The sequence below is a fragment of the Sminthopsis crassicaudata genome, chromosome 3 (genome assembly GCF_048593235.1).
Source record: "Sminthopsis crassicaudata isolate SCR6 chromosome 3, ASM4859323v1, whole genome shotgun sequence".
Classification (NCBI taxonomy): Eukaryota; Metazoa; Chordata; class Mammalia; order Dasyuromorphia; family Dasyuridae; genus Sminthopsis; species Sminthopsis crassicaudata.
Window position 1 is genome coordinate 472,374,921 of NC_133619.1, and position 17,366 is coordinate 472,392,286.

At 33.3% G+C, this 17,366-nt stretch overlaps 1 protein-coding gene across 1 annotated transcript in view; it reads left to right on the plus strand.

Moving 5' to 3' along the window:
* The window catches only part of STARD13 (StAR related lipid transfer domain containing 13), a 683,440-nt gene that overhangs the window by 188,605 nt on the left and 477,469 nt on the right, over positions 1-17,366 (plus strand). Inside the window, 1 exon segment of the mRNA XM_074303504.1 lies at positions 8,839-8,979. Within this exon segment, the coding sequence (XP_074159605.1) occupies positions 8,839-8,979 (141 nt within the window).

Here is a 17,366-nt window from a genome sequence, read left to right on the forward strand (position 1 = left end):
CCCTTCCTTTCTAAATGCTATTGTATAAAGGGGAGTTCTCTTTGTCATCCTAAAAGTTTCCTGTCCTTCAACACCTAGTCACACTTGGCCAGTTATAACAGTGAGAGATTCTGTTATTCCCAAATTGCCCAGGCGCTGAACCAACACATATGCTCTGCCAGAAATAAGTAAATTAGCTCTGTGCATGTCCTATTACAAGTAAGTAGAAAGGCAGTTTCATACTACTATTCCTGTGTTTGTGTGAGTATGTTTGTGGTGGATTGGGTTCTCTCTTCCACTTTGAAAATTCTGTTATACTGGGAGTAGTGATGTCTACTGAGGATTTTATTCCCTTCCCTTCCCCTCCTCCCCCAACTGCTTGAATTACTCCTCTCTTGAGTCTCAGTTTCCACATCTATAAAATGAGGTTAGTTAGATTACCTCCTCCCCATGTAAGATTCAATTAATATTCTTTCCAGTTATTTGAAACAATTCTTTGTGTTCCTTTTCCAAAAATGATAATGCCTTCTCTTGTGCTTATTCCAAAATGTTGCTTGCTGATAGATAATATAAGCCTCTTCTATTAGGAGGATAACATTTTATAACCACATGGCTCAACAAGCAGAGCATTAATTTATAATTCAAACTAGGTCTACAAATTTACAACTTCATGCCTTTTTGCCTAAAATGCTATAAACCTAAGGGATATACTTGCCTTTAGAACATAATTGAAATAACTATACTTTCTATCAATATATCATATTGTTGTGGGCGTAGCCCCCTTTTAGATTCCTTGTACCTTTGATTTACAAGATCTGTATCTGAGCCAGTTTGGGCTGTACCCAGGCCCCAGCTGGCTTAGGTTTTAGCCCCCATTCTAATGATCTGAAATTCTTTTTTGGGAAGATACTGAAGGAGATAACAACAGAGAATTCTTTTCTTATTTACAAAAACAGAGGATTCTTGTATTATTGACAAATAAATATCTCCGGAACCTCTTGATAACATCTCTGCAAACATTGTTTTGATGACTCTAGTTAAGTATATAAGGAAGGTTGAAAAATGAAATCTTTGCATTGGTGTATACCAGCCAATACCCATCAACTGACGTCCCCTTGCAGGCAGTCTGGTCTTCCTGAAGGCCAAATGCCTGTCTATCCCTTTACTATCAATAAAGACTTTGTTTCCATACAGCATCGAGTAGCAAATTCATTTGCTACCAACCCCACCCTTGGTTACTTTGGGAAGGAGAAAAGGAACTGGCCCATCTCTGTTTAGAATCTCAGTTTACTCCTCATCAATATTAATTTGATTATTCACAAAATTAAAGAAGGTCCTGAAGGTTCCATTGACATTAATTCCAAATAAATCTATTGTATTCTACTAGAAACAGACATTCTTCTAATAGAAAATTCATGTTGCCTATCAGGAAGCAACATTATAGTAGGTATCTCAAACTGAGATTCAGTGAAAAATGATTTAGCTAGTTAGCAGTAGAAATAGGATTAAGAAACCTAATGCCTATCTCTTTACTCTCATAATGGCAGATTTTCCAATTAAAAGAGGCCTTAGAGAAAATGTAGCACAATTCCTTCATTTTTTGATGACTAAATACTAGTGCAATGTTTTTTTCCATATTGTGCTGCCTTTGTAATTCTTTTGACTCCTTACCTGGAATGACCTCATTTCTGTATACAAAATCCAAAACAAACCCATCTTTAAAAGCCCAGCTTGTCTCACCTTCTCTAAGAAGCCTTTTTTTTTAAACATTGACCCAGAATGAGCTTTTTCTTCTACAAATTCTTGTAGCATTTATTGTCTGTATCTTAAATTTTATAAGTTAATCTTATATAGCACTTCGTTGTCATTCATTTTATGTATGTGTGTGTATATATATGTTGTCATTCTAAGAAGATAAAGACAATTCTTTAAAAATATTTTTACCAATATTAAAATTTTTGTATTGCCTAGATTTTTCTGTCTTCCTCCTTTGAGAGTTATTTATCTAAAAAAGAATTTAAAAAAAAGAATAAGAAAAAAATTCAGCAAAAATTATTAACACATCAAAAATAATAATATTATATGTAGTATTCTATAGTCTAGATCTCCATCTCTGCAGAGGAGTAGGAAAGGTATTAGATAATTATTCCAAATATCTGATAACACTTATCCTAAGTAAATCTACATAATGATGTCATCTTTGTCCTCTTTGAAATATTTTTTCAATAATTTTCCTGTTACAAACGTAGTGATGAAGCAGTCTTTTTAGGCACACTATTTTAGATAATGATCTCAAATTTAGTACATAATCTTGTGAGGCCTCTGCAAAAATAAAAAAGTAAACCCCTAGATGTCTGGACTCTCTTAAAAGTTTATTTTCTCCTGACCTGCCTCATTGCCACTCAAATAAATCTCCCTAGGGTCTCCCTCATTGGTGACTTCTTTCCTGGTACCTTCATTTTAAGAAGAATCCCAGCTTTGCTCTCCCACTTGCCTCTTAACTTGACTTTTCCATCTTTTCTCACCTGCTATAGGTAATCTTCTTCACTCCTTTTGAACACCTTTATATCTGCTATTTTCCCTATCAGCAGGTAAGCTCCCTGAGGGGAAATACTGTCTTAATTTATTTGTATCTCTAAAGTTTTCTTCAGTCCCTAGCACTTTTTTTTTTTTTTTTGAGTCTTTTCAATTCTTTGTGATCCCATTTGGGGTTTTCTTGGCAAATATACTGGATTAATTTGAAAAACTGAAGCAAACAAGTTTAAGTGACTTCCCCAGGGTCACACAGCTAATGTGTCTGAAGCTGAATTTGAACAAAGGAAGATGAGTCTTCCTGATTTCCAGGCCCAGTACTCTTTCCACTGCATCACAGAGCTGTCTTTAAACCTGAACTATTTATTACATTGTTCCTCCTTAAAAACAATAGTAAGTATTGAATTTATTTTGAGGAGGGAGAAAAGAAGATGTCAAACCAAGGGTAGCTTTCCCATAACCCTGATATATTTGTGACTCAAAAAATCACAACACTTTCTAATTGCAGAGTATGATGTGATCTGGCTGCAGTGGTAACTCTGACCTCTGGGTGTTCTCTAAGCACTTTCTGCAGCATTCCAACAGATTTAAGTATAGATGTCTGGCAGCCATCTCCTCTACTGCAGTGCCCAGGCACATCACTGAAACAAATGTGCCTTTGACTGTACTGAATATGATTATTGTTGAAAAATAAGAAGCTGTAAACCAGTGTGCAAAATTCCTTTTATCCCCAAGGCACAAATAATCATTTTGGAGACCTGGAATGTATTTATTTTGTCTTTATCAGATAAAAGAACAACTACATGTATATTTCACATCTTTAAATTAGTTCAGTTCAAATTAGCTACAGTATTTAATATCCAAAGATGAAGTTTGCATACAAATAGGGAGAAAAAAAACAACACCTTACTACAGACTTTTAGAAATTTTCTCATTAGATGCACCATTTATGTTGTCTATGCAATGTAAGCAAGCTGGGTTGTATTTTTTTTAAGCTATTCAATCAATTGACAGCTAGTCATCTGTTTCCAGAAGTGTTGTTTTTTTTAACTTTTAAATTATTTTTAAATGTAATTGTTAATTAAGGCATTCTGTGATTTGAAATATAATAATTTTGTTATCGATTATTTTTCTTCTATTAATGATTAAGATTACTTTTACCTCTCTGGAACAAATCCCAATGCACAAAATCACCTTTTGTCAAGTATTAATATCAAAAGCTTATAATCTAATGATAATTTGACATAATGTTTCTAAAAATCTGTAAGCATTATCAAATGAGGAGTTGAGGCCAAATTTATAATTAAAGTTGGTTTATTAAGTTGAATCATTAAGCTTTATGTTATAAGATAATGAAAGCTCATTTTCTTTATCAACTATTATTATCAGCTTTATCAACTACTCTTTATCAAACAATTTATCAACAGTTCCAAAAATTTATCAAATTAGAAAAGTTTATCAAATAATAATGAAAATTAGAGGTATTTTCAAATTTATCTTCTTATAGCATTGAGTATAAATTACATGTAAACTCTCTAAAAAATCATTGAGATTGGAAGAAATCTTATGGTTTCTTGGGAGTAAGTAGAAACTTAAGAGTTAGGGAGAACTGAGTTTGAATCCTATTTTTGACTACTAGGTAAGTACTATGGATGAGTCATATAATGTCTCTAGTTCTTTTTATTGGTTAACTTATTGAATGATAGTAGAAATAGGAAATATTTATGAAATTATAATGCCTTATGCATTCCATTTAAAAACATTTTTGGCTTACACTGTAACCCTTATAATTTTTTAAAAATTATATGTGCAGGGAAGCACATATAGAAGAAGCCTATTAAAGTTCTCCCAAATTCCTCCAACTCTCCTAAATATGGTGATAAAATTTCAAAATGCCAAAGATACAAATACAAGGAAATATAACATTCTGTGCTTTTAAAAAAGCTTACATTCTAATAGAAGGAACCTACAAATAGGGGTGCTGAAAATTATTGGGAGAAAGAGTATTCACTGTGGAGGTGAAGATAGATGTCAGCCAAAGTGGAGATAGAGACTAGGCAAAAGGGAAGTGGAATATGGCTGAGGTCTTTTCTAAAATAGTAGTTTCCTTATCTGATTTCATCTAATGGCTCAAAGTATTTCACTCTTCACACCTATTTACACATTTGATTGTTAATAATTGATTCAATAGAGCTGTTTAGTTGCTCATATCTAGTTTAAACATTTAATTGATTTTCACTTAAGCTATCAAGGATTAGAAAATGTTGTTAGTTACCTTAATTGGGTTGAAGTTATAAAACATCTTTCCTATAAAAGTATAAAATAAAAATGAGAGGATAATAAGGATATAAACTGAAATAGTAAGTAGTCAAGTAGAATAAAGAGTATAAAGCTTTCAGAATATAATTTCTGTATATTTGAACTGAATATTACTCTTCCAATAGTTAATGATAGCAAAAATATTCTTTAATTAATAAAAGTTGAAGATAGCAAAGATATAATCACCAGGAGGCACTACTGACCAAGTTACTAAGCCTAGTCAGTGATGATTCAAGAAATATCAATCCCATGTTCATTCAAATGGTTATGCTTTACCCAATACCAAAGGACATTTTGAGGCAATACCAACTCTCTATGACTCTCAGAAAGCTGAATATTTTTCTCCCTTTGATTCATCCTTTTTGTATTTGATAATGTTGCTTTTGCTAGTCTAAGAGTTTCAGTGTGTAAAGATTTATTCCTTAATATAGTGGCTTAGTATTCACCCACTAGAAAACTACATCTCTGTCTTTTCTGCTTTATTTCAATGGAACTTAATCACACGATTATGGCATATCTGTATATACTCTTTTAATTAAGGAGAAAGAAAAGGAAATACAACTCAGCATGTGGTATAGTAGAAAAAACAATCCATTTGAAGTCCAAGAATCTGATTTCAAATCCAAGTTTTTCTACTTACTGCTTGTGTGATTGTGGGTTAGACATTTATTTCGGCTCTCTTAGCTTTAGTTAACTCATCAGAAAATGAGATTTAACTAAAGTTACTTTGAATTTCAAATTTACAATCCTGATCCTATTAATCACTATGAGAATTGACACTGGTAACTCCCCTAATACCACACAGCCCCAAATCCTTTTTCTCTAGACAAACCAAACCCAAGAGCTTATATACAATCTATGAGCTCAGATTCAACCCTTCCATTTTTTTGTACAAGCAAATCAAAAAGCAGATGATTCAAAAGAAACACAATCGAGGTGATTTCATGAATTGAAGAATATTCCATATTCTATAACATAGACCCCTGTACCATAACCCTTCACCACAGGAAGAAAAGTGCTTGTATAGGCTAAAGTCCTCAACTGGATCCTACCTAGATATTTCCCAGTTCTTTTCCTCTTCTCTAACATTCCACCACAACCTTCTCTTTCCTTCCCTAATATCATGTAAGCTTTATTCACTGACTAGACTACATAGTGAATTAAAAATTTCTCTCTGGTTAGATTCACATCCTATTATCACTTCACCTTCATTGCCAATTGCCATCAATCCACACTCCCTTCATTCTTTGATTCTTTGCATAATTTTCCATAACTGTAAAAAAACCCCAAAACTGTTCATTTCACAAAGCATTTCAGTTGGGCCTTCTTTGAGACAAAGGCCAGTGAGCTAGTTCTTTTTTCCTTTTTTCTTCTCCATTCTCCTATTTTTATAGGGAAGAGGTAGGATAGGACAAGATGGTGTGTATTATCAATAATAATGCACACATATGTGGTACTTTATGATTTATAAAACTCATATATATCATCTCATTTGATCCTCTAATAAGGAAAGTAATATACATGTAATTCCTTATTATGAAGACACACTCTCAAACTTACTCAGAGTATGTTCCCAAGATTAAGTTATCTAGATTTATCCTATTCTCCGGGCTTATATTCATTGAAACCATTGTTCACAAATCCCTATTGATGTGTCTACTTTTAATAATGAAGAAAAAATTACTTCAAAGCAGAATTATTAAATGAGATGATATAAATTTATTGATGTATATAATAAACTATATATTTTTACATCTTTAAGACAATTTAAAATATACAGTGCTTTCTCTGCAGTAACTTATTTTACAAGATTTGGCACTGAGACATCATAAAGCTACATATCACATTACATATTAACATTCCTTTGATGAACAATCCCTTTTTTCAAGACTAACCTTGATTATTATAACTTTGGGTTTTTAATGTGTTTCAAATCAGGTGAGTTCTCAATCTATTAGATCATGTTCACCTGTATCTCAAATAAATTTCTTAAACTTTCATAATTTGTGATAATGGTATGAAGTTGTATTATGTTGAACCAAATTCCTACTAAATACTTCAAATGTTGTCCCTTCTAAACTTTTTTTTTTACTCTTTTCCTATTTGCCCAGTCGTATCACAATAATTTTTCAAAATCCAAAATAAATCCTACTTCTTCCATGAAACATTCATTGACTATTTTTATATATACTGTCTTTTTTAACCTCTTGGTAAATTGACATAATTATCTCACAATTTATCACTTGTGACCTTAATGTTTCTCTTGCTAAATTTATCTTCTCCAAATAGATCACAAGCTTCTTTATAGATAGTGGGGTCTAGTGACTATGGTTGTGGATTTGGAATCAGGAAAACCTAGATTCATATCCCATTCTTGGCATTTACTGATGTGTGAGCACAGGCAAATCTCTTCACTTCTCTGAAAGCCTGTTTCCTTATCTATAAAAGAGGAATTAGTGGCAATCGGAATACCAACCTCACAGAACTCCTGTGAGATTCAAATAAGAGAATGTATGTAAAGTACTTTGAAAATCTTTGAGTTCTGTGTAAAACCAATTATCATTATTATTGTGGATACAATGGTGATGGTGGTAATAATGATATAAGCAGCTGTTCAAAACCAATTTGCCTAAGACTTTCTTTACTGGTAGAAGTTAATTTCTCAATAGTGCAAGTCTGCTTAAGGGACAAAATTAAAAGAGAAGAAATCTTGATATTCTAGCTTCCAACTTCAAGAAAGAAGATATAAATTGTTATAAATTCTCTTGAGACAGAAAAAACCCTGAAGGAAGAGAGACTTGGGGAAGAAGCAGGTATATAGAGGAGTCAACCTTGATCATGTCCCTGACTCCACTTTACTTCCTTTCAGGATCCTCTTCCCAAAAACAATCTGGGAACAATAATACAGAAGGCAGAAACTGTATCTTATGTTTTACTTTGGATCCTATCCAGTGCCTTGCTTATTTTGAGACAATCCATCATTTTTTCAATGATAACATTTGATTCATAAAAACTAGTCCTAAGAATAAGTATTGTTTGTTCCCCAGAATTAAAAATACCATGTGAAATATCACCCAAAATAAATGTAAAGACATGTTTTCAAAAAATATCCAAAATACTGTCATTAGTATCCAACTCAGAGTTGGAAGAGAGCATCTTTACTTTTTTAACTATCTTTCATTTCTTGTATTTGTATTTGATTTTTTTTTTTGTATATGATGTGGTGATTCATACTAATATATTTAAGGTCATATTTTCTGGGCTACCAGAATTGGTATAACTGAGACATATTTGTGTGTACACACATCTGACAATTGAATACATACTTGCTCACTTCTTTTCAAATGCAAATTAAAATTTTGTGCATGCAAAAGTCATGGATACTTTGAAATGTCAACTATTCATTATGTAAAATGATATATTTAGCTTTCTCATGTCATGATTTTAAAGTTGCAAGACACACCCAAAACCATTCACAGAAATAATTCTCACATGAAGCTTTGGAATGTTCTGGTGTATATAACATATGTTTAATGAAAAGAGAATTCAGCTGACTAAAACTTATACAGATTTTTAAGGAAGACATGATAATATAAATTCCTTGGACCTGGATCCTGTATTTCTTGCTTTGAAAGAATTTCTGCTGACTTTCATAGGGGTTACATGTCCATGAAGTAAAGAAGCATATAGTAAAGCCAAATTGTATTCCTTTATTAGGATGAGAAGATGCCAAAGTAGCCAGAGGAGAAGGTTAATTTTAAAACCAAGTCTCATATAATATTCATCTTAGCAATTGCTTTTTGTAGAAAATCAATATTGCAATAACAATAATGCATCTACAGATAGTCTAGAGCTAGGAATAAATTGTAATATATTTTGACCTAAGATAATCAAGCAATTTCTTAGTTTAATTTTCTTTCTCCTCCAGAAGTTCATTTGAAACAAACTTTACAGCAAAGTTAATAATTTTAGATTTCATGTATTCTCTCTGGTTTTCCTTGCTTCTAGACACAACCAGAGGGTTCAGAGTGGTCAGACTCTATGGCCTGTGTCATGAAGAAGTTAGAGCAACTAAATTTAGATATTGAAGAAGCTCTCAGTGCTGGCTCTTCCCCTTCTCATACTCCTTCTTTCAAGAGGCAAAAACAGGTAACATTCCTTTGATTTTTATTAAATATGGTATATTCAATTCAACATATAAATACTACATATAAAGCATTTCCCCAATATAGTCTCTGTCCTCAAGAAGCTTATAACCTAATAATTACTGCATGATAAACCCCAGAAAGTGAACTTTGAATTAGGTTAGGATCTCAGACAATCTGAACTTCTTGGATGAAAAAAGAAATTGGGAAATGCCTGCTTAGATTTTGGAGTAGGAGATGTGGTGAATGAGAAAACTTCTTAGAATTTCTCAGAAGGACCAAATGGCAATAAATGTTTTGTTTGGAAGACATAACAAAATAGGTAAAATATTTGCAATACTTTTGAAGAACTAGTTTCCAGAAAGGTTTTCTCCCCCTAATTCAATGAATTAGCTTCAAAAATATTTTATTAAATATGTTTTTAAATCTTACAATCTGATTTGTTTTTTCACTTAAATGCAGTATATGCTGTTTTACAAAGAAGGAAGTTAAGGCAAAAAAACCTTCACGCCTTAAAACCAGGACAGCTTTTTAACTTAGTTTATGAAATCTTTGGGCAAACTCAGTGGCATGAAATTTACACCTAAGACTGTGAAAATTCAACAGGCTTGAAAAGATTTTGGCAATATTATTCCAGAAGGCCAGTAGATGAAGACTCTCTAATATTACATAAGCAAACTTTAGTTAAATACTTACTGTATGTAGAATACCATAGCAGATATGGAGAGGTTCAAGATGCAATTAAATTTTATAATATAGTCCTTGTTCTTGAGGAGTAGCTTCAGTCAGCCTAGTGGAGGTATGAAAGAGGATTGCTTCAAATATAATAAAAGTACATATAGAAAGAAGGGGATGAGTTTGAAAGATGTCATGGAGATTGTAATTTGTTTAATATGAGAGGAGAGAGAATGAAAGAAGTCAAAGAGTCAATTTGACAATTCAATCCAATATTTCATTTTCTAGCCTCAGCCATTTTCACTGATTAGCCACCATGTCCAGAATGCTGTTCTTCCTCATCTCTACCTCCTGGCTTATTTGGCTTCTTTCAAGTCTCAGCTCAAGTCCCACATTCTGAAAGAAATCTTTCCTAGTCTCCTTAATCTTAGTGCTTTCTCTCTGTCAATAATCTCCGATTTATGCTGTATAAATCTTATTGATACATAGTTTTGTTTTTTGTTTTCTCCTCCATTGAACTGTGAGCTCCTTGAGAGCTAGGACTGTTTTTTCCCCCTTTCTTTGTATTTTCAGAGCTTAGCGCAATGTTTGGCATATAATAGGTGCTTTAAAAATGTTGTAGACTTGACTTGAATTTACTAAACAGTTACTATGTACAAGACATCACACTATAATCTCAAAAATTACAAAATGAAAAATTGACAGCATGGACAAAAAAGTGAACTCAAAAGATAGAAAAGATTTATAGAGAAAGGTAATGAACAATAAATGATATCAAATTTGCACCTGTTGGGTTTGATATTTAGATCCTATAGGCAATTGAAAATGTGTATGTAAATCACAGAAGCCAACACAGAGGATACATATTTGGGAGTCATCTGCATAGAGAAGGTAATTGATATTCTTGGATTGAGTGAAATTGCCAAGGGAAAATGTTTATAGAGAAAAGAAGGATAAAGACAAATATAAAATAAGATGGATTTTCTATTGGGATAAAGTAGTAGAAAGTATGGCCTCAGAGACAAGAAATCTGAACAAAGCTAGAGAATGCACCCTAACTGTTCATATGGACTATTTGAGTCAGATCTGTGGTAGAGCATTCCCAGTTCGTATTGGTCTATTCATCCACAGTCAGACATATAATTTAATTCTAGCATAGTAATGTCTTTTTGGTGCTCTTCAAGGATGAAGGATCACAACCAACCAATAAGTTGTAGTAATTGCTTCTGCTTGAAGTTTTCTATATATGAAAAACCTACCACCTCTTGAGATTATGTGTACCATTTTGGGTCAGGAATAATTGTTAGAAAGTTTTTTTTTTTTTTTCCTGACATGGGTGGTACAGTGGATAGAATGCCAGGGAAGACCTGAGTTCAAATTCAGCCTCAGATATTTACCAGGGTCATATAGAACAAGTTAAATCTTTTTTCTACATATAATTCTTTAAAATACTTAAATATAGCTATTATGTGATCCTAAGGTTACTTCCTCTCCTGATTAAACATTCCCTGTTCCTTCAGCTATTCTATATGCTTAAAGATGTTACCCTGGTTGCCCTTTTTGGACACATTCCATATAATCAGTGTTCTTCTTAAACTATGATGCTCCAGAATGAAAATCACATGCTACATGAGACCTGAGAAAGCAGAGTATATTGGAACTATAATTTCTGTATTCCTAGAATTATATTTCTTTTAGGACAGCTCAAAATCTTATTGTTTTCTGGCTTCCACCTCACACTGCTAACTAATAATAAGCTTACATTCCATTAAAACCCCCAAATCTTTTTCAGAATTATGCTGTCTAATTATGCCTCCCCCATTTTATCTTGTGAAGTTGATAATTTTTAATATTGAAATTACAACACTTTTCACCATCCCTAATTGAATTCCATCTTAATAGATTCATTCTATGGCTATAGTCTTTTAATATCTTTTTGCATTCTGCCTCTATTATTATTCAGTACTTTAGATTACCCTCCCAGCTCTTCTCTTCTTTCCTCCCAATTTATGTTTTTAAAAAAAAAATTATTGTCCTTAGTTTTTTCTTGCTAACATCAATTCATTCTGAACTTTAGAATTCCTGATACTGTTTTATGTGATTGTTATGATATTATATTCATTTATCCTCTTCTGTTTTCTTTTTCTGTCTTTTTTTATTAAAGCTTTTTATTTTCAAAACATACATATGGATAATTATTATAATATTAATATTAATATTAAACATGGTAAAATATGTTAAATCCAATATATACATATATATTTATATAATTATCTTAATGCATATGAAAAATCAAATCAAAAAGGAAAAAATGAAAAAGAAAATAAAATGTAAACAAACAAAAGCAAAAAAATTTAAAACGTTATTTTGTGATCCACATTCAGTTCCCACAGTCTTCTCTAGGTGTAGATGTCTCTCTTCATCACAAGATCATTGGAACTGGCCTGAATCATCTTCTGTTTTCTGTTTTATTTATTTCTTTTTTGTTATAGCATTTTATTTACAAAACATGCATTGGAAAATTTTCAACATTGACCCTTCTGTTCTGAATTTTCTCTTCCTTCTCCCTATTTCTTCCCCTAGATGGCAGGTAGTCCAATACATGTTAAATATGTGTTTTAATATATGTTAAATCAAGTATATGTATACATATTTATACAGTTATCTTGCTGTACAAGAAAAATTGAAGCTAAAAAGGAAAAAAAATCTGAGAAGGAAAATAAAAATGCAAGCAAATTTTATCAGAAAGAGTGAAAATGCTATGTTGTAATCCATACTCAGTTCCCTTAATCCTCTCTCTCAGTGTAGATGGCTCTCTTCATTACTAAACAATTGGAACTAGTTTGAATCATCTCACGTCTATCAGAATTGATCATCCATATAGTCTTATTGTTGCCATGTTGCCAATGATCTGGTTCTGCTCATTTCACTCAGCATCAATTCATGTCAGTATCTCCAGACCTCTCTGAAATCATCCTGTTGGTCATTTCTTACAAAACAACCATAGTTTATTCAGCCATTCTCCAACTGATGAGCATGCATTCAGTTTCCAGTTTCTAGCCACTATGAAAAAAGGTTGCCACAAACATTTTTGCACATATGGATGGGTCCCTTTCACTCCTTTAGGATCTCTTTGGGATATGAGCCCAGTAGTAACACTGCTGGGTCAAAGGGTATGCACAGTTTGATAACTTTTTGAGCATAATTCCAAATTGCTCTCCAAAATGGCTGGATGTATTCACAATTCCACTAACAATGTATCAGTATTCCAGTTTTCCCACATCCCCTCCAACAGTCGTCATTATCTTTTCCTGTCATTTTAGCCAATCTGAGAGGTGTGTAGTGGTATCTCAGAGTTACCTTAATTTGCATTTCTCTCATCAATAGTAATGTGGAGCACTTTTTCATATGACTGGAAACAGTTTCAATTTCTTCATCTGAAAATTGTTTGCCATATCCTTTGATCATTTGTCAATTAGAGAATGGCTTGATTTTTTTTTTTTTATAAATTTGAGTCAATTCTCTCTATATTTTGGAAATTAGCCCTTTATCAGAATCTTTGAATGTAAAAATGTTTCCTCAGTTTAGTGCTTCTCTTCTAATCTTGCCTATATTAGTTTTGTTTATGCAAAAACTCTTTTAACTTAACATAATCAAAATGATCTAATTTGTGTTCAATAATGATCTCTAGTTCTTCTTTGGTCACAAATTCCTTCCTGCTCCACAGGTCTGAGAAGTAAACTATCCTATGTTCTAATTTTCTTGTAATATCATTCTTTATGTTTAGATCATGAACCCATTTTGATCTTGTCTTGGTATACAGTGTTAAGTGTGACTCAATGCCTCTATTTTCTTTTTAAAAATTTAAGTTGATTGGTAAGTATCTACATATATCTTTGAGAGAAAAAATTCAAATTTTCCTTTTCTTTGGAATTATTTCCCTTTCTATCTTTAGAATTTTTATTTTTAAGCATCTCCTATCCCATGTAGACTGAATTCCCTTATGTAGAATTTTTGTTCATGGATCCTTATCTACTCTTCCTCCAAAATCTTTGAAATCTGCTTTCTAAAAATCTTAACTGACATGTCAGGCTATATTCAGATTTCCTGTCCTTAGTCACTTAGTCTAGTGGTTACTGTTTTCCAGATTTCCTGTTATTCGCACCCCAGAACCCTTGTTAGTGAGAATAAGATCCCTTGTTGGTTCCTTTGCCATTTAGAGGATGAAATTAACTTGAAGATAAATCAATTAATCAGTATACATTACTTAGGTGCCTATTGTTTGCCAGGCACTGTGCAAAGCCTTGAGATATAAAATAATGTAAAATGTAGTTCCCATATCTGTTTATAATATAATATCTTCTTACAATCTAATTTTGAGATTAATTGTGGGTGGGGGTGAATAAATTGGAATAGGGAGAGACTTTTGGCAAGCAGACCAGCCAGAGTGTAGGATGAGCAGGTGAGTGTCTGCCCCAGGTAGCAGTGATGCCAGAGGAGAAAGGGGCACATATGAGACGCTAGGAAGGTAAAATTGACATGCTTTGCTACATATTAAATATAGGGGGTGAGAGAATGTAAAGAATTAATGATGATACCTAAATTGTGAACCTGAGAGAGTGGGAAGATGATAGTGGAGGAAGTTAAGATACAAATTAGTGGGGAAACTTAGCAGTAGTGGGGAAGTTAAGATAGAAAAGTTTGGAGCTATGTCTCAAACATGTTGGGATTAATATGTATGTATGAGATCCAGTTACAGATGTCTAATAGACAGTTGGAGGTGTGAGATTGGTAGTCAGCAGAGACATTAGCAATGTATATATAAATTTGAGAATCCTAAGTATAGAAATAGTAGTTGAATTCATGGTCATGCATGTAGACTAAATAAACTGATACAGAGGGAGGAAAAAAAGAAGGCCCAGTTCAGAGCCCTGTGGGACACTTATGGCTAGCAGATATGGTCTAGTTGAAGATCCAAAAAATGAAACTGAGATGGATAATCAGGTTGGTAGGAGGAAAACCAGGAGAGAATCATGAAAACCAATAGAGAAGAAAGTATGAAGAAGAAGAGAGTGATCAACAGCTCAAAACCTATAGAGATAAGAAGGAAAGAAGATTGAGTCTTTGGGCTGTTAGATTTGGTAATTAGATCATTGGTCACTTTGTATATACTTTTTTTTTTTTTTTCCTTGAGGCTGGGGTTAAGTGACTTGCCCAGGGCCACACAGCTAGGAAGTGTTAAGTGTCTGAGACCAGATTTGAACTCAGGTCCTCCTGAATTCAGGGCTGGTGTTCTATCCACTGCACCACCTAGCTGCCCCCTATCATTGGTCACTTTGAAAAAAAGCAGTTTCAGTTGAATGATAAGTTTTGAAGGCAGACTCAGAAAAAGAAAAAAAAAAGAAATGAGAGGACAGGCAAAGACAAATAAAATTCGCTTACCCAATGGAGTGCTGATAAAATTACTTTCAATATATTGACACTCTCTGATTTCTCTAGAAAACATCAATAGCCTAATGGTTAGTCACCAATTAGCTACATATAGTGAATGACTAAAGCATTGGACATTTTTATGCTATGAACCAAGTAATGTTGTATCATTTTAACCAAAGCACTTAGGCTAAAAGGACATATGTGTGTACATATATGTATACATATATATTTAAAACCTTTAAAAATGGGCAATGCCTTAAGGTCTTAATATACCCAGGTTAGTTTATGTTGCTAAAATCATTGTGGATTAGTTCAAGAAATGCATTATATCCAGAAGCATCATTAGCCTAAGCATAAAGCAACACTTCTACTAATAGAGTGGGAGTTATTACATCTATAATGATATCCAAGAGCTATTGAAAATGGATACATCCAATAAATGCATGAATAAGTAAACATTCTGGAACTATCTGGCTGCATGTAATTAGGTTTAAGATCTATGTTCTCTGATTAGAGAGACAAGGGAAAGCATATTAAAAGCACTTCTAAAAATAGAAGAAAGAATAGAATGTAAAATGTCCATTTTGTATTATTGAAAAGAATCATTAAATATCAATTCTACCTCTCCTTCATGTGTATCTGACGTTGCATTACATAATAAGAACCTTTGCCAGAAAAGAAGCAATACAACAGGACCATTTTGAAGCTGCAATGTGGAGAGATATGGAACATGCAAGCAGGAAATACATTTCAGTATTCATCATAGTTAAGGAGAATGCCTGTGGAGCTTGCTGAGATGATGAGTACAATTCATTCAAGACTTAGTTCCTGAGCATCAGATAATGCCATGCGAATACAGGACTCAAGATTTTGAAGCAGGGAAATAAATTCTTGTCAGCAGGAATCCAGCACATCCACAACAAGTCCCAGCTACCAAGAAGGAAGCTACCTCTGCACCATCCTTAGTGTTCATGGCCTTAAAGAGAGGAAAAGAAAGATTTCATGACTATCTCAGGTGGCCTTAATTTATAAAGGCTTTCTTCATCCACAGGTACATTAAGAAGAAGTGGTGTGGATGACTTTAGCAAAACAAAGCTAGATGAGAATGAAGTAGTAATGGCTGGATGATATTTAATATGGCAGAAGTGTTTTCTAGTTTCTGAACCTGGGGTTTGTGAACATTTTTTTTTTCATTAAAGCTTTGTATTTTTCAAAACAATGGACAGTTTTTCAAGATTAGCCCTTGCAAAACCCTGTGTTCCAATTTTCCCCTCCTTCCCCTATGCCCTCCCTTAGTTGGCAAGTAGTCCAATATATATTAAACATGAAAGAAATATATGTTAAATCCAACATACATATTTGTCCAATTATTGTGCTGCACAAGAAAAAAAAAGAGAAGCAAAATAAAATGCAAGCAAACAACAACAAAAAGAGTGAAAATGCTATGTTATGAACCACACTCAATTCCCTCAGTATTCTCTGGGTGTAAATGGCTCTCTTCATCACTGAACAATTGGAACTAGTTTGAATCATCTCTGTGTTTTTGCTTGTTTGTTTTTTAATCATATCATTGTTGAAGAGAGTCATTTCCATCAGTCTTCATCATTTTATAATCTTGTTGTTGCCTTGTATAATGATCTCCTTGTTCTGCTCATTTGTGAACCTGTTTTTTTTTTATATTTTTTACTATATTTCAATGATTAGTTTCATTTGTAATCCTATATATCTTATTTTATGCATTTAGTAACATAATTCTGAAGAGTGGTCCATAGGCTTTTCTGGACAGCCAAAGAGGTCGAACATAAAAGAGAACCTGTAGCTAGAAAGTATCTAAAGGAAGCACTGGAACCCACATCTTTCTAATTTCTAAGATCAGACCTATGTTGGAGCAGGTTCTTTTAACAAGTAGGTAAAGGATAGATGTTAGGTTCTTACTAAGTGCTAATGAGATAATGACATATTAGGGTCTTACTAAGTGCTAAGTCGGTACTTGACAATTCTCTAGTTCCGGCCTTTACTGGGAGTTTTACTTGTGAATTCCTGGGGAGGAGCTTGCATGCTTAGGAGGAGCAAGTTCATTGGTTGAAGTAATTTTTCCCAGAAGCCCTTGCATTATCCCACACCCATTCTCTGGGAGGATAAAAGAGGGCAGCTCTGGAGGAAAGGAGGGAGTCTCTGCTGTAGGCCAGACTTGAGGCGGCTCTCTGGAGGAAGAAGTCTCTCCTCTAGACCAGAGAGTGATTGGCAGTTTCTGGGGACAACAGCACGTTACAGATAGATTTG